The sequence below is a fragment of the Sus scrofa genome, chromosome 13 (genome assembly GCF_000003025.6).
Source record: "Sus scrofa isolate TJ Tabasco breed Duroc chromosome 13, Sscrofa11.1, whole genome shotgun sequence".
Classification (NCBI taxonomy): Eukaryota; Metazoa; Chordata; class Mammalia; order Artiodactyla; family Suidae; genus Sus; species Sus scrofa.
Window position 1 is genome coordinate 39,699,406 of NC_010455.5, and position 18,017 is coordinate 39,717,422.

Below are 18,017 nucleotides of genomic sequence, written 5' to 3' on the forward strand. Positions count from 1 at the left end.
ACAGGGAACGTGAGATATAAGAATGAAAACATGTTTATAACATCTAAGACATACTGTGATTGCATTGTGAAATGTTATTCTTAGCTCTTTTTTGATGGATTGCAGTTTTATACCTGAGCTGTCTATAAACCAAAGTAATAGTTAGTCAAGTAGAATGGACTAGAAGAGCATGGCCTACCTGATGATATATTTATTTTAACAATGTTAAGTAGCAGAAAGTTTTAATATAATGAAAGATGAGTAGAGTGACTAGAGAGAAAAGAGATTAGGGGAGAGGTCATATTTGAGATGTAATGCTGGCTTGGTTTTATTTTGATTAAATCACTTAGGTTAGATAATTTAATAATTTAGCAAATATTTATTTGTTATTCATGTAATGTTGAAGAAACAGTGATGACAGAGTGAGCACAGTGGAGCTTTTGGTTAGTTTTTATTTTATATTCTACAACTAGGGAAATCATGCTAAAAATTTTTTTTGAAGAAAAATTTGTTTTTCCATTTCCAGTTAAGCTCCAAGTGAAAATTTTCTGACTTGTTATCAAAAAATTTCAAAATTGATAAAGAAGTATAACATTAGGCCCATATTAGAGTTCCCGCTGTGACACGGTGGGTTAAGAATCTGACTGCAGCAGTTCAGATCACTCTTGAGGCGTGGGTTCAATCCCCAGCCTGGCATAGTGGGTTAAGGATCCAGCTTTGTCACAGCTGCAGCTCAGATTCAATCCCTCACTGGGGAACTTCCATATGCCACAGGTGTGGCCATCAAAATAAAACAAAACAGGAGTTCCTATTGTGGCACAGTGGTTAACAAATCCAACTAGGAACAATAAGGTTGCGGGTTCAGTCCCTGCCCTTGCTCAGTAGGTTAAGGATCTGGCGTTGCTGTGAGCTGTGGTGTGGGTCGCAATGCGGCTTGGATCCTGCGTTGCTGTGACTCTGGCGTAGGCCAGTGGCTACAGCTCCGATTGGACCCATATGCCACGGGAACAGCCCTAGAAAAGGCAAAAAGACAAAAAAACAAAACAAAACATTATGCCTTAAATTTCAGGCCTTGCATATTAGTCTTATATAAGTGAAAACATATAATTTAATATATATTAATATATATTTTATAGTGCCACTGACATGAATTACTAATAATGTATTTAACTGTATTTTTTCTCTGGGGAAAAAAGACTAAAATGCTTAATATAATTTACTTCTAAATTGTATTAAACTTAGTTGTGCTTTGTTGTTAACTATGCATGTCTAAACATGAAAGAGATTGCTAATCTTTGGTTGTAGAGATTTTAGTGTGATACTAACTCTTGCTTTTAAAATAAACATATTTTTGTCAGATGACTTGCAGGGTGCTCAGTCAGAAATTGAGGCAAAACAAGAAATTCAGCATCTTCGCAAGGAATTGATTGAAGCCCAGGAACTAGCTAGAGCAAGTAAACAAAAATGCTTTGAACTTCAAGGTGAGATCAAGATTACTTTGATTCTTAAGGGAATGTGGAAGCAATAAGATATAATTGAATGGCCCCAAACATGAAGTCCAGAGGCATGGTCTCTTGATCCAAATCCACAACTTTATTAGATATGTGATCTTGGGACATTACTTAACCTCTCTGAGGTTAACCTTATGCTTCAGATCAGTAAAGTGGGGAGAGTTACAGTTGCTCTACTCTTTTGTGAAGATCATGAAAGACTCATGCCAGTGAAAAGATCTTAATGGTTAATTATATATTAAGGACAACAAAAGGAAAGAAAATAACATATATAAACTTCTAAGTTTTAGTTATATCTGATATTAACTACTCAATATAAGACAAGGGAGATTTATATTCCCTGTGATTTTATAGTGTATACTTCAGTAAGTAGGAAGAACCAGGCAAGGTTAAGGTATAGAATCTTCTGATGTCCCAACCACTTTCTTTTCTAGAGGCTCGCTTATTTATAGTGCCATAGGCCAGTTAGATGCTGTGCTATTCCCTAGAGCTTACATTTCTGTATTGTTCACAGTAACTGCCTAGTTGCAGTCAATTAGTAGCTTACAAAGTCTTAGAATGAGGAGAAAGTTAATGCTGCAAGGAGTCCTCGGGTTCTCTAAAAAGGCTTTTCTGACCAGGAGGAAGATTCACATCCCATGGGGATCTGTGAGCTTCCTGGCAGTAAGTACTTACTATGTGCTTGGCAGTGAACATGAGAATTTAGGTCTGTTTTTCAAATGTAAGCTCAAAATGCTGATTAACAACTGTCAAAAATGCTTCTCAAGCAGAGAATAGCACATATTATCTTGGTGATACAAGGTCTAGAAAACTCTACTACTCAGTTGAATACATTTATGACTTACTACTGTTTTATGCTCCTAAAATCTTTAAACTATCTAACTGCTAATACTGATAATACTTACTGCCTAACCTTTGTTTCTTTCAATGAGCTTTAGAAGAGAATTGCTTAGAAACTTCCAGCTGCTCAATTCTGAATACTTTAATTAAATCACAAAATTAGATATACTGTGCTTTATTTTTAGCTCTTTTGGAAGAAGAAAGAAAAGCCTACCGAAATCAAGTTGAGGAATCCAATAAACAAATACAGGTTCTTCAAGGTATGGAACATTCTGAGGCTATTTGGGATTATTATTGTTTGTTTGTTTGTAATGATTCAAAAGGAATGGAAATAAAGAATGCAAAGTGTTCCCATTTTTTCCTGGCTTTGAATCTTCCCTAGAATCTGAGACTATAACTGGGTTCTTGGTGGGCTTTTTTTTTTTTTTTTTTTTTTTTTTAAAGGGAAGATTCCCTAGTATTCCCAGTAGTGGACACTTGGGTGGAAAGAACAGGGGTGAAGGTACAGATTTGGTAAGAGTGTCATTTTTGGGTTATATAGTGACTTACTATAGAGGAGGCCTTCAGACAGGCAGTCAGTTTGAGTAGCTCTGTGCATCTGCACTTAGCCCGTTGGTAGCATTATTTCTAATGCTCATAAACACACTTGCATTGCAACAAAAATTAATTTATCACATGGAACAGAACAATGGTCCCTGACTGCCTTCATTGGTAAAGGCTGCTCTTCATAACCACCATTTTGCTGTCTCTTTGTGTGGGCTGTCATAGGGTAATTACAGAAATGACCTGAAAGACCCCTCCCTACATGTCAAGGGTTTTCTTCAAACTGGAGTTCCTCATACTTTGAGGCTCTAATTGTGAGATACTCTGGGAGAGGTCTTTCCCATGATGTTGTAAAATTCGTAAAGTAAAATTAATTTGCCTTCATGGTCACAGAAGAAACCAATGTAATTTAAAATTTTTAGTTTGAGAGGTAGGATAAGAAGAAATTAAATAGATAGGTAATCTCCATTAAGAAAAAATGGGAAGTCATTATGTGAGGCCTATGATATTTACCCTAAAACATCCCATAGAAAAAAGTCTTTCTTTTCTTATTTTTGAGCAGGCCATTTAAGTTATTTAATTGTTTTTAATTGTATTCTGGTCAAACAAGAATTTCTGAGATAGGAAAGCTCTTTACCCTCTTATTATAGTTTAATGCCATTATCCATTAGTTTATATAAATCTAGTTCTAATCTATGTTTCCATCATCTACTGTGTATGGGCAGTTATCTCTAAAGGTTCTATGACATTGTGCTTCCCCTTTGTCTTAAAGCTGTCTTACGCAGGCATCAGTGAGTGCCCCCTAGTGCCAGCATCTATATTTCAGGGTTTTATCCACAGTCATGTTATCCCTGGGCCATTGTGTCTTTTCAGATTTTTAACCTGTAAGCTCTTAATGCTTCCTACAAACTTAAAAGGTCTAATATTTTCCTTAATGTTTATGAGGCAACCCCCTCCTCTTCTAGTCTTAAATCCCCCTAATTAATTTTCTGCCTATAATTTTCTTGATTAGGCAGTATTCATTAATGTTATTAATTCATTAACTCAACGAATAGTTCTTGATGATTTACTCTTCTAGTATTGAGGATAGCATGCATGAGATGCACAATCTAGTGGAAAAGGAAAAGCAAATAAATATACAATGTGACGTTCAGTAAGGACAGAGTAAAGAGTTAGAAAATGACGGGGCTGGAGTTCCCGTCGTGGCGCAGTGGTTAACGAATCCGACTAGGAACCATGAGGTTGTGGGTTCGGTCCCTGCCCTTGCTCAGTGGGTTAAGGGTCCGGCGTTGCCGTGAGCTGTGGTGTAGGTTGCAGACGCGGCTTGGATCCCGCGTTGCTATGGCTCTGGCGTAGGCCGGTGGCTACAGCTCCGATTCAACCCCTAGCCTGGGAACTTACATATGCCGCGGGAGCGGCCCAATAAATAGCAACAACAACAACAACAACCAAAAAAAAAAAAAAAAAGAAAATGACAGGGCTATTTCTAGATAAGCTATCAGAAAAGGCTTCTTTAAGGAGTTGACATTTGAATAGAAAATGGAATCAAGACCATCAAAGGTTTTTCTAATGCGTACCATCTGACCAAGCAATTCGATGTCTAGGAATTCACCCCGAGGGAAAAAAAAAATCACAGTTGCATTATAAGGAGTATTGTCTGTAGAAATTTAAAACAGAACAGTTTAAAATGTTTAAAATAAAGAATTAGTCAAAAAAGTTAGAGTATAACTAGTTTTTGGTTACCAAAAAGTATTTATCACAAACAGGAATTAGAACACTATGTATACATTACAGTCCTTCCTTATTTTTGTTTTTATCTGTGTATAAATGCATAGAAAAAATCTAGGAGAGTAAGTACCAAATGTTAGAAGCAATATTCTCTGTGTGGGAAAAATAAAGATCATTTTGTGTGTTTTTTTCCTTCTCTTTGTATTTCTGTATTTTGACATTTTCTGCATTAAACATGAATTGTTTATACAGTTTAATCAAAAGCAACAAACAGCTCTGATAGCCTGGGCTGTGTAATAACTACAATCCCATATGGGCTGTTTTTTTATTCCTAATTGCTATGGACTAAGAAAATGACAGGGAAATATACTTTTGTAGCCCAACTGCAGAGGTTACACATCAATATTGAGAATCTCCGGGAGGAGAAGGACAGTGAAATTACAAGCACTCGAGATGAGTTGCTTAGTGCCCGAGATGAGATTTTACTCCTTCACCAAGCAGCAAAAAAGGCTGCCTCTGAGCGGGACACTGACATTGCTTCTTTACAAGAAGAGCTTAAGAAGGTGCGAGCTGAGCTTGAGCGGTGGCGGAAAGCAGCATCTGAATATGAGAAAGAGATCACGAGTCTGCAGAATAGTTTTCAGCTTCGATGTCAGCAATGTGAGGACCAACAGAGAGAAGAAGCAACTAGGCTACGAGGTGAGAAATGTATTTTACCTAAAACTCTTAACTCTTGACAATGATAACTTTATATCTTATACAAAATAACCATTCAGGCTAATTTTCTCTTTGATAACAATTGGTTGTATAAAGCAGTGTTTTTGTATTGGGGCTAGAAACATTCCTCAGGTGTATGAGCTCTACAATAAATTGAAAATTTTTCTAATTATACCTTTTACCTAAATACTATTAAAAATTATTTGTCTTATAAAAGTGAAGTGGGTGGATGGACCTAGAGATAATCATACTAAGTGAAGAAAGAGAAAGGCAGATATCATATAGATATCGTTTATATGTGGAATCTAATAAAAAATGATACAAAAGAACTTTTTTACAAAATAGAAGCAGACTCACAGATTTCAAAATCAAACTTACGGTTACCAAAGAGGAAACGTGACAAGGAAGGATAAATTAGGAGTTTGAGATTAATATATATACACTACTATGTATAGAATAGATAACTAACAAGGACCTACTAGTACAGAAGAAGAAAATATACTCAATATTCTGTAATAACCTATATGAGAAAAGAATCTGAGAAACTATAGATATATGTATTAACTGATTGACTTTGCTGTACGCTGAAACTGACACAACATTGTAAGTCAACTATACTCCAATAAAAATTTTTTTTACAAAGTGAAGTGGGGAAAAAAATATTACTGAGGTTCAAGGTGTTGGGAATTTCTCTGAGGTATAACTGCAAAGTAACAGGAATTGAAAAATGGTCATATAAAATATACATTAAGGGGGAAAAAAGTAGTTATGTTCCTATATTAACAGATGTGTTTTGGGACTACTTTAGGTGAACTAGAGAAGTTGAGAAAGGAATGGAATGTATTGGAAACCGAATGCCGTTCTCTAAGAAAGGAAAATGTTTTGCTATCATCAGAACTACAGCGGCAAGAAAAAGAATTGCACAAGTATGCAAGAACTCTTTTTTAGTTTCAGAATATTTCTTTATCTTAAATTTTCATCTAAATTAAATTTAATTTTGATACTTAAATAGGTTTTTGGAACAAAATATTTAGCCAGGCTATTTTTGGCTATTTGGCAGGTTAACTATGTTAAATGACTACATCAGCATTTTTTTCTGCCACCACCATCATCCTACATCCTTTCCTTTTGGTGTACTCATGGAATACAGATTCATTAAATGCCCCTTCTTCCACCCTAAAGCCCTAAACAGACAAACAGCAAAGATCTATATTTAGTGACTGAACTTGCCCTTTAAACTAAATAATAATAAATTGCAAAAACTAAGTTTGTCTTTGTTTCTTGTGAATGATCCCTTCTGTTTATGAGGGTGATCAGAAGATAGCTGTAATAGGAGTTTCCGTCATGGTGCAATGGAAATGTATCCAACTAGGAACCATGAGGTTGCGGGTTCGATCCCTGGTCTTGCTTAGTGGGTTAAGGATCCAGTGTTGCCGTGAACTGTGGTGTAGGTAGCAGACGAGGCTCGGATCTGGGATCTGGCATTTCTGTGGCTGTGGTGTAGGTCAGCAGCTATAGCTCCGATTAGACCTCTACCTAGCCTGGGAACCTCCATATGCCATGGGTATTGCTCTAAAAAGACAAAAAAGAAGAAGAAGATAGCTGTGATAAAGAATTGATACTATTGAAAGATAAAATTCAGCCTTGGAATTTTTTGTTTGTTTTTGGTTTTGGGGTGGTTTTTTTTTTGGAATTTCAAACAGTTATATAAAGAGTGATAATGTATAAGATCAAAAATTCTTTAAAACCAGTTAAATATTTCCAATATCCAGTACCTTAAGGCAAACCAATGAATGCAGTAGATTTATTGCACCAAATTCAATAGAGTCCTATTTTTCATCAGCATTTGTTGTATAGTTTAAAATTTATTTCTTCCTTAAAAATTTGATCCATTACATGTTTTTTAATTTAAGCTCTATTTACATTCTAATCCAGAATATGAAAGTAGTATATGTTTATTATTGAAGCTATTTTTTTTATTCTTTTTTTTTTTTTTCGTTTTTTCTTTTTTTGCTTTGCTTGTTAGAGCTGCACCCACAGCATATGGAGGTTCCCAGGCTAGGGATCTAAATGGAGCTAGTACTGCCAGCCTACAACACAGCCATAGCAACGCTGGATCTGAGCCGTGTCTGCGACCTACACTACAGCTCATGGCAACCCTGGATCCTTAACCTACTGAGTGAGGCCAGGGCTTGAACCCGCAACCTCATGGTTCCTAGTCGGATTTGTTTCTGCTGCACCACTACGGGAACTCCAATTATTGAAGCTATTCTTGATTAATTCATCTCCCCTCCCACAGTACACCAAAAATGGGGTCATTGCTCTCTTGTTAGCTTTGTGTTTATACTCCTAAAGAGCATTAAGGTTAGCAAAAACTCAGTGATCAAGGTCAGTTCCCATAGGAAACAAGCTTTAGGGAAAAAAAGGACTAGACTTATCAACATGAGTTATCAGAAAATAGTAATCTCATTATCTCATAAAAACAGGGACAACTGTAATATTAGTTATATATTTAAAAAATCAAGAACCTGGAGTTCCCGTCATGGCGCAGTGGTTAACGAACCCGACTAGGAACCATGAGGTTGCGGGTTCGGTCCCTGCCCTTGCTCAGTGGGTTAACAATCTGGCGTTGTTGTGAGCTGCGGTGTAGATCGCACATGTGGCTTGGATCCCGTGTTGCTGTGGCTCTGGCGTAGGCTGGTGGCTACAGCTCCGATTGGACCCCTAGGCTGGGAACCTCCATATGCCACGGGAGCGGCCCAAAGAAATAGCAAAAAGACAAAAAAAAAAAAAAAAAAAAAAAAATCAAGAACCAGTTGAAGGAACAAGGTGTGCTGACTTATTCTCTAAAACTCCTTATTATACCATATGTGCTCAATATCAGTATTTTTCAGGCATTTTTTTCTCTTACAATGTCCTGTCTTTCCATAGTCTGTTCTATGTGCATTACTTTTGAATGTTAATTAATAATAGAGAATAAGACAAATGCATGTTTAAAGCAATTTCAGAATATGAATAGGACAAAATAAAGACCTGAAACATAAATAAATAAGTAAATAAATAAATGTGCTCACACAGGCATACACATACACATGTATGTTCTCAAGTTCTTCATATTTGGAATTCATTTGGAGCCATTTAGTTTTGTATTCTATCAAGCCAGAAATACTGATATTTGATTACCAGTATTATCTTACTTTTTTTTTTTTTTTTTTTTTTTTGTGACCACCTCTACGGCGGCATGTAGAAGTTCCCAGGCTACAGATCAAACCCAAGCCACAGTAGTGACAACATCAGGTCCTTAACCCACTCTGCCACCAGGGGACTCCTCTTAAATTATTCTTTTTTGAAATTTTTGATATTTTAGGGGTTCAGACTTGATCCCTTAATTTTGAGATATGATTAATTGGAATCTGGCGATTGTTAAATGTTATTTTTTTAATTCAAGTTTTGTTTAGTTTGTAAAATACTCCTTATGAATTTAAGTCATATGGTTTAAAAATATTAGGCACCAGAAAGGTGAAATATACAAAACATTGATCAAGTTATCTATCTAAATTCACATGACTATTTAAGACATATTAATTCTGTTTTTTAAACTTTTCTGGCTTAATAGTTCTCTAAATTTATTTGTGGAGCACCCCCAGAATATAAGTAGTATTAAGAAGCTAGTCTTCCTTTACAGGGGTCTTACATGCCATTTAGTGCCTAGCCATACTGTCCTGACATTACACTCACACCCTAGGATCTGCCTAGCATCCAGTCAGCATGGGAGTTATACGCTATAGTACTTTGGTTACAATACTGAGACTGAGTCTTATGATCCATCCTAAGAGTGTAAAACTGCCATCTAGATGGGAGCCAAATTCTTCAATGTAGCTACACTATACAGGTCTTTTGTTCTTTATTGTCTAATATTTAGAAGGAAGTGAACAAAGAATTTGTGTTCATGCCTCTCAAGCTGTTTTCCTAGAGTGTAAATCAATTTTTTTTTTTTACATCAAGTTGTAAAAGTAATCATAGAGTTTAAGCTGGAAAAAGGAGTTCCTTTGTGGCACAGTGGGTTAAGAATCAGTGTTGTCACTGCTGTGGTTCGACTTTGATCCCTGGTCAAGAAACTTCCACATGCCGAGGGCGTGGCCAAAACAACAACAAGAAGGAGAAAAAAAAAAAAAAAAAACAGGAGTCCCCGTCGTGGCTCAGTGGTTAATGAATCTGACAAGGAACCAAGAGGTTGCGGGTTTGATCAGTGCCCTTGCTCAGTGGGGTAAGGATCCGGCGTTGCCGTGAGCTGTGGTGTAGGTTGCAGACGTGGCTCGGATCCCGCTTTGCTGTGGCTCTGGCGTAGGCTGGTGGCTACAGCTCCGATTCAACCCCTAGCCTGGGAACCTCCATATGCCACAGGAGTGGCCCAAGAAAATAGCAAAAAGACAAAAAAAGAAAAAAAAAAACATGGAAAACAGCTTGGGTTCAAACTTACTGTTTGACAGTGGAGATCACTAAGACTCTCCTTGTGTTATTTGTGCCTGCAAAATGGTATCTAGGACAGATCTAAGAGCTCAGGAAATGCTTACTCAGAGAATGAAATGTGACCAGTTAGGCGACTTGCTCAACATCTCACAACTAAATAATGGCAGAGCTAGGGTCTAGAACCCAGCCTCCTGGTTCTTTGTCCCGCACTGTCCCCCCGGTTTGATGTCTTCTCACTTGAGTAGGTTTATCTTTATTAAAGTTGGAAGTGGCTCTTAAGCTTTAAGTTTCTATCCCTCATCCTATTTGTCAAATATTTAAAGAAAATAGTTGGAATATGTGCCTTCTTTTCATTTAGAAGGCTTACACTGAATCTTTTATGATACAGTAAATATACTGTAAGATAAAATATGTAATTAATCACCTTCTGCTTCACCTTTGTATGTATTTGATTATCCAAAATAGGATGCAGTTTTAAACTTGTATCGTTTTAGTGTTTCAGTGCTTTTTACTTATTGAAAATATCATTCACAGTTCCCTGGTGGCCTAGCAGTTAAGGATCCAGTGTTGTCACTGATGTGGCGCAGGTTTGATCCCTGGCCTGGGAACTCCCACATGCCGCAGGCATGGTCAGAAAGAAGAAAATATCATTCCTTTTTACACTTGTCTTTCGTCCTCTGAAATCCACCCTATCCCTTCTAGTGAAATGTATGAGAAATTGGACTTCCTGCTATGTCTAGTTTCTACACGAATAACTCTCAATATTTATGTTGCAGTTCTCAGAAACAGAGTTTAGAGCTTACCAGTGATCTCAGCATCCTGCAGATGACTAGGAAAGAGCTTGAGAATCAAGTGGGATCCTTGAAAGAACAGCATCTTCGGGATTCAGCTGATTTAAAAACTCTTCTCAGTAAGGCTGAAAACCAAGCAAAGGATGTACAGAAAGAGGTAAAGCGAAAAGACGTTATGAGCCCAATTATGGTTGGACTTAAAGCCAAAAGCAAATCAGATATTCATGCGAGTTAGAAATAAAGGGAAAGTCACAAAGTTGATACTGGGAACATCTCTTCCTGATTTCTAACTATGTATCATGGTCCATATATAGAGAACTCATCAGTAAGGTTTGATCTCAAAAATACAAATATACAAAATTACATTAAAATTTTTTCTCTGCCAAATACAGTTCACCTGTATGAGAAGTCCTTTATACCAGATCACTCAGTTCATTATTTATCTTTCAAAGTCAGTATCATATTTAATTTAGAGTACTTTTGGAACGCAAGCTGGAGCCACATCATAGTGCTATCTAAACCCCTCAGTTGAAACTGGCCTAAAAAGTTGCTTATGAGAAAATTCACCTCGTACCCAGCCAGCCAAACACATTTTTTACTTTCTTTCCCCTGTCCCTTTTCCTCTTCTTCACAAATAGGCATGCTCACTTTTCATGTCATTTTGCTTATTAAAACCTTGACTTTAATGGCTTTAAAAAAATTATGTTAAAAATTGTAAGGGTTGACTTTGAAGCAGAGACCCACCCAGCCTTTTCCTAAGCAAAGCCTTGAATTTGATAATGGGGCGGTAAGAGCTTCGATCCATCCTACTAACCTTATACTCCTCCCTGCATTGACTTCTGGCCAGCTTAGGGTATGGAGAAGGCTAATGATTTTGATCTCTCCTGCAGGGTTCACCCCAGTTATAGACCCTCTTAAATGAAAGATTCCTTAAAAACCGAAAGAAGTTGAAGACAGTTCTTTGTCTTTAGTGACAAAATTTCCCAAAATTGTTTTTAGAAGATCTGTTTAATCATTGCAGTTTTCCTTTGAACTTTTCTTTCCTTGTAGTGTCCTGAACTTGGAAATGATTATTGTTCTTCTGTCTTCATGTTTGTTCCTAAAGAAAAAAAAAAACTGTAACGTTTTTTATTTACATGTGCATATTGATTTTGTAATATGTTTGTTTTTATCTTCTTGCTAAAAGATATGTGTTTGGGGAGAAATCTCATTTTATTTGGTTAGAACACAAATTTTGTGCCAAAGTAAATATCCTAGTATTTAATACTGTAAGCACTTTGTGTCCTTCCAGTCCACAGGCCATAATTCTTTCAAAATCTGGGAAGAATGCTGTGGTTGGAAGATAATTCTGTTGTATGTTACTCCGAATGCATTAGCCGTTTTGTTGCATTATTTGTTTGCCTGTTTTTGGTCACTGAGCAATCAGTGCAAAATGCTTTAACTGTTTCCACAAATGGCAGTGGCATGTTGTCACAGCATCTAAATTGTTGATAGCCTTTGGTTTGCATTAAATGCAGCATATTTAAAAATATGTCTGATCTTGTCAATATGTTTCTTTTCTATTTTCTTGTTCAGTGTTTTCCATTGTGAAATGATGTGTAGCCATCATGCTCCTTTGTAATGTAAAATTGCTTCTCTTTCCGTTTGTCCTGATGTCAGCTACTGGATACTAGTCTGTAACTAAAATGTTCTTAATGAGATTCTTAGTATCTGTGTAATCCACTATAAATGAATTACCACCTTTTAGTAATGCACATATATTTCCTTTCAACATTTTCCCCTTTTCTCCTTTCTCTCATGTAATCATACTTAATGTGCACAGTATCATGATTATGTATCTTCAGCACTGTCACAGGTTAAAATATTACAAACTAAGCAAGCCCCGATATGATTATTTTTATGAAGAAAAACCAAAGGTGTTGGGTAATATTGTGTGGTACTTCCCCACTCATCAAAACTGAGCTCATTTCTCACCTCTGTGTTAGAAAGCAAGATGGAGCAGAATGATATCCAAGGGAGGTGTGAAACTAAGGCTGTGAAGGTGACCTTTGTTCAGACAATTAAATTTTATATATGTGGCAGCTTTTATTTGAGCATTTAACAAAGAAAAAGAGCATGAGAAAAGTAAAGTTTAATCCTCACTATTAAGAGAAAAATAATGGTATACCCTCTTTATATTTGACTTTAGAAAGCATCTATATATTTGATTTAGTCAGAATGTCTGTAATTTAAGAATTCGCAAAACATAGAGCGCACAACGCCACCCTGCAAAGGTTGACTTCGGGGAAAGTTGTTTGGCTTCACCATCTTGCCCTGGGGCCAGAGTCCTTCCCACCCTACTCACTAGCTGAAGGTAAACAGCAGGATCTTCTTGACTGAGCTGCCTTCCTGTCATTCTGCTCTACAACTCCTGGAACAGAGAAATGATTAAGTGCTTTGGTGTAAAGGGCAGACTGGATGTAAGAAGGGTGGTAAAGGAAAGTAAGGGAAAAATTTGGTCAGAAAAGTACTTTTCACTTATTCTTTATTAGTCACTGTTAAGAATCAGATCATTGAGAATTGATTATGTTCTCAGAGACTTAGTGCAGAGACTAGTCTAGGTACACTGAATTTGCTTTGGCAGCCTGCCGGTAAACTTCTGCCTTCTGGAAGGAAGTCCACAGACCCCACAAAAAAAGCTGTCAAGAAGTCCATGAATCTTACTCCTTAGTTCATTCTCTGGCATAATACCCAGACTTGTTCTGGGAACGTTGTTAGGTAGCAGGGAGTTCCTTTCATATTTTTACCTCCCTCTCTGTACTCGTGTCTTTCCTCTCACTTTCTGGTAAACTCACTGCTGACCCTAAACCTCTGCCCCCATCACTTCTGACTGACACTTTTATGCATTTGCATCCTTAATATTTGTCTTTAGAATGCATAATGATGAGTGCCTGATTAATTACTCAGAGGTGTTTGCATTGTTCAAAAGCACCATGTAAATTGTGTCCTTTATTGAGAAATTTCTAGGATATAGGCAGAAAAGAACTGGGGACTTTCTAGCATAGATGGCTATATTTAGAGAAGAGGAGAAATCTTTCTAATATGCCAGACCTGTGGTATTATTATTATTATTATTATTATTATTATTATTATTATTATACTCATCCCTTGTCTTTCCTTCTAAAACCTTCAGATATGGCAGAGTGAGGCAATAGAGGCCAAGACAAAGGCATAGCCAGCAGCAGAACAGTCTTTGCTCTTTGAGAGCCCAGCTTGTTTGTATATGAAATATCTGAAAATGGAACCAATCTAAAATTTCTAGTTTCTGGGGCATTTAAAGTAGGGGCAAACCATACTGCATTTCATATTGCTCTCACCTGTGTTCAAGGGATAGTCTGTCTGAAAGTCAAATTAGATTCAGTGAACTGTTTTCCAGAGCAGGAAATGTCATGTTTTGCTATTGGAAAATGTCCATTGGAAACAGATTTTTTTAAATTAATTTTTAATTGATGCTTATATATTTTAAGTAAAGAGAAATGTCCTTATTCCTAGTGATTGGTACCTTCAATATCTTTCTTTGCTTCCTTTTCCTAGAAATTCCTTATCTAGGACACTTTAATACCCAGTGATGCTGGGTAGAGGAAAGCTTAATGAGAGCTAACACTTTTTACTTCAAGACTCAAATAGCTTGTCTGAACATGACTTGCCAGGCTATAAACTCAGAGGTCCTAAAAGCTTGCCATTTAATTGGGCTATGGAATTTTTCTTCACTTGATTTTCTGTTGCTCATGTTAGAATTTTACTTTTCTCCTCTAACTCACTTAGTGGAAAAAGTGACCCCTTACATTAGAAACAGATGACACAGCAGTGACTTTTCTTATTTTTTTAACACCAGAGCCAGAAAATTCTTACATAGAATCAACTTAACATTAAAGACTTACTAGTGCAAATGATTCTTATTCTCCTTATAAAAGAAAGGCTTTACTATGGTATTGCAGGTGACTAAATAGGGTCTGGTATATAAGCCTGACTAGAAGCATAACTTCATACCCATTTTAAGTTGAGTCTGCACACTCTTTTTTCTTTGCCTTTAGTATGAAAAGACACAGACTGTACTCTCAGAACTGAAGTTGAAGTTTGAAATGACTGAGCAGGAAAAACAATCAATCACAGATGAGCTCAAACAATGTAAAGACAACCTGAAGCTGCTCCGAGAGAAAGGAAATAATGTAAGTCTTTGCAAACTTGGCTTAGCTTTGATTGAGAGGCAGGTGAGAGCCCTGAAATTGATTTTTTTTCCCCAGAGGACTTTATTACTGATTTGACAACTAAGACCTGTAGTCTACATGAACTAGGCCTTTTATCACAAAATTCCATGATGGAATCAGTGTGCTGACAAATTTTTGAGTAAGAATTTGCGCCTTTAACCTGTACCCCTAGAAGAACCTAAGGAATACTTGGAGGAAGAGCCTTGTTTGCAAGAAAATAGTTTACCTAAGAACTGTCAGCTTCTCCCAGATGAACCTAAAGTTCTATCTCTAAGCCATCATCTAGCTCTTGTTTTTCCCCCTGCTGGGAAAAGAAGCACTATCCCACTGGGGACCCACTGAAGAAGGAGTAATACATGTCGACTCCTTAGCATTTGGCTGTATCAAAAAATAGAAACTTAATTATGATATTCATTTTATACTAATAATGTTCTAAGACATATTCCTAAAAAGCTTATAGTATCTTCTGGGCTTCCTGTACATATTAGGAAATATTTGATGAGTTCCTGTACAGGTTTGTGTGTGTGTATGAGAGAGAGAGGGGTGGAGGGAGAGAAAGAAATTGGAACATTTTTGTATAAATTAAGTTTAATATTCATTTGTTTAATATTCATTTGTATTTCATTTTCTAGACAGGCAGATGGTCTTTTAAAAGATGTTATACTAAGTAAATGTTGTGTTATACGTTTTAGTGATCATTGCCTTTGTGGGCCCTAACTGGTGGATGTTCAGTGTGGTTGATTGTGCTGTGACTTATTTCAAACCCTTGTCATGGCTTGGACACTGCAGTGGGCCTGAGCCACACACTTCCTATGGAGGAAGGCACTCTGCTTAACTTACAGCACAAGTACCAAAGAGTGATGTTGCATGGCCATCCAGTTACAGTCTCACTCTGAATGCTCATGCGTTGTGTCCAACTGTCCTTTGCTAAAGAAAGTCTTAGTTTAAAAAAAAGACTTGTGGCTTAGTTGGAAGCCTTTCAGAAATTGATGAATTGGGTGTGGAGACTTTATGATAAGCAAAAATGGATTGCATTTATTTTAAAAACATCAGTCACAGAACTCTTCTGAAATCAGATCATAATGGTTTGGTCACTCTCTCTTTTGTGTTAATTTATCTCTCTCTGATTTTGGAATTTCAGTCCACCTTCTATTAAATTAACCTGTGAAGACATCTAGCATAACCAGAATGGATCCCCCTGTATGATTTAGAACCTTTTTGAAAGTAACCTTGGGATTTCCCGTCATGGTGCAGCAGAAACGAATCCAACTAGGAACCATGAGGTTGTGGGTTTGATCCCTGGCCTCACTCAGTGGGTTAAGGATCCAGCATTGCTGTGAGCTGTGGTGTAGGTTGCAGATGCAGCTCGGATCTGGTGTTGCTGCGGCTCTGGCCCAGGCCATCAGCAACAGCTCTGGTTGGACCCCTAGCCTGGGAACCTCCATATACCTCGGGTGCGGCCCTAAAAAGACAAAGAGACAAAAAAAAGAAAAGAAAAGAAAGTAACCTGCTCTTATTACTTATAGTTATACAAATAATTTACTTTGGAGTGAATTTCCTATTTTTATAATAATAGTAATAAAATATTACTCTGTAATAACAGTCATTGTAGTAATTCCCTTCCAGTTTAAAAAATTACTTATAGGAGTTCCCCTTGTGGCTAAGCAGTAATGAACCCGTCTAGAATCCATGAGGACATGGGTTCAATCCCTGGCCTTGCTCAGTGGGTTAAGGATTCAGCGTTGCTGTGAACTGTGGTGTAGGTTGCAGACGCAGCTCAGATCTGGTATTGCTCTGGGTATGATATGGGCCAGCAGCTACAGCTCCAGTTCAACCCTAGCCTGGGAACTTCTATATGCCTCAGGTGTGACCCTAAAAAAAGACCAAAAAAATTATTTACATTCTGGTAACGTAACAAAGCCCTGAGACTCAGTTGCCTATCTTTATATTACTAAATGTTTATCATACATTGTGTCAGATCTCTTCCCTGATTTAGGAGGCATGCATCACCAGACATTTATTTTTTTAAGCTTGCATACAGTACTGTCTCAAGCAAAACAGTTTCGGTTTAAAAAAAAAAAAGAAAAGGTTTTGATAGAGGGATAAAATAACCTTAGCCATTTCCAAAGGAGTCCATTGTCAAAGAATGGATTCCAAACGTGGAACAAAAATAATATACCATCAAGCAGAGCATCAGTTGGTGAGGTTTTAAACTGATAGTTTGCCAGCTTACACACCACAATCCATCATTCTGGATTTTATTAGATGTCTTTAAAATGTCTTTCTACCCTTCCTTCCACCCCCCTGGGTTCTAAATCATCTTATCTGAATTTTTTATGGCATAAAATGATTTTAATATCCCTTCCCTTCTTTAGCCTTCCATATTACAACCCGTCCCAGCCGTATTCATCGGCCTATTCCTGGCTTTCCTGTTTTGGTGTTTCGGTCCATTGTGGTAGAGAAAGGTACAAGCACTACTGTTGAGTCCTTGTCTGTTCGTCCCCGTCACCTGTTTGTGCCATATTTGTAATATAGTGCATGGCAAAACCACACAGGTATTTTGTTACCTGAAGCAAACCCTTCATCTAGTATGCCATGTATTGTGTCATACAAATGAACTGAACAGTAGTCAACTAATCACATAACATTTTGTCTTGTTTCCTCTGTAGTAATGCTAACCATGAATTAATTCCAACCTAACCAGATGTTAATATGCTGACATTAACTGAGTCTTTGTCTTTAGCAAACTGGAGTAAACTGTGAATTGCTGCAATTTAGAATCCCCTTCCCAATTATGTGTTTAATCAGATTTGAATGAGAAATGAAGAGTTTGCCTCTGAAGTTTTCAGCAAGCTTTCTTCTTCCTCCTGCTTTCTCTCTTCCTTTCTGTAGTGTAGAGTTTCATTGTTTCAACTTTTTGCCTATATTTATGCTGTGGCTATGAAGATGATGAAGGATGAGTAGCATAATTGGCTCATAATCTCAACCCCAACATACATTTACTTGTGAGAGTATAAACCTATCCCATACCTTTCCGAGCCCTGATCTGCAACCTCACATTTCCTTAAAAACCAGCTTTTTCAGTACAACTCAGAACACTAGTGAAAATATCAAACAAAGGAAATTGATATTATAAAGCCCTCTGATAGCAAAGAACAGCCCCATCCATGCTTGCCTCCAACAAGGATGCA

General features: G+C 37.2%; 1 protein-coding gene across 42 annotated transcripts in view; it reads left to right on the forward strand.

Annotated features, from left to right (window-relative positions):
* SLMAP (sarcolemma associated protein) overlaps nucleotides 1-18,017 on the forward strand; it is a 148,300-nt gene that overhangs the window by 127,476 nt on the left and 2,807 nt on the right. For 12 of the 42 annotated variants that reach the window (XM_021069017.1, XM_021069025.1, XM_021069022.1 and 9 more), the window contains 7 exons: nucleotides 1,338-1,460; nucleotides 2,516-2,590; nucleotides 4,980-5,300; nucleotides 6,127-6,244; nucleotides 10,565-10,736; nucleotides 14,653-14,787; nucleotides 17,202-17,291. In XM_021069017.1, the coding sequence (XP_020924676.1) occupies nucleotides 1,338-1,460; nucleotides 2,516-2,590; nucleotides 4,980-5,300; nucleotides 6,127-6,244; nucleotides 10,565-10,736; nucleotides 14,653-14,787; nucleotides 17,202-17,285 (1,028 nt within the window). In that variant the 3' untranslated portion in view covers nucleotides 17,286-17,291. The remainder of the gene's footprint in view (nucleotides 1-1,337; nucleotides 1,461-2,515; nucleotides 2,591-4,979; nucleotides 5,301-6,126; nucleotides 6,245-10,564; nucleotides 10,737-14,652; nucleotides 14,788-17,201; nucleotides 17,292-18,017) is intronic. The other 30 variants (XM_021069014.1, XM_021069024.1, XM_021069019.1 and 27 more) reach the window with 3 other exon arrangements.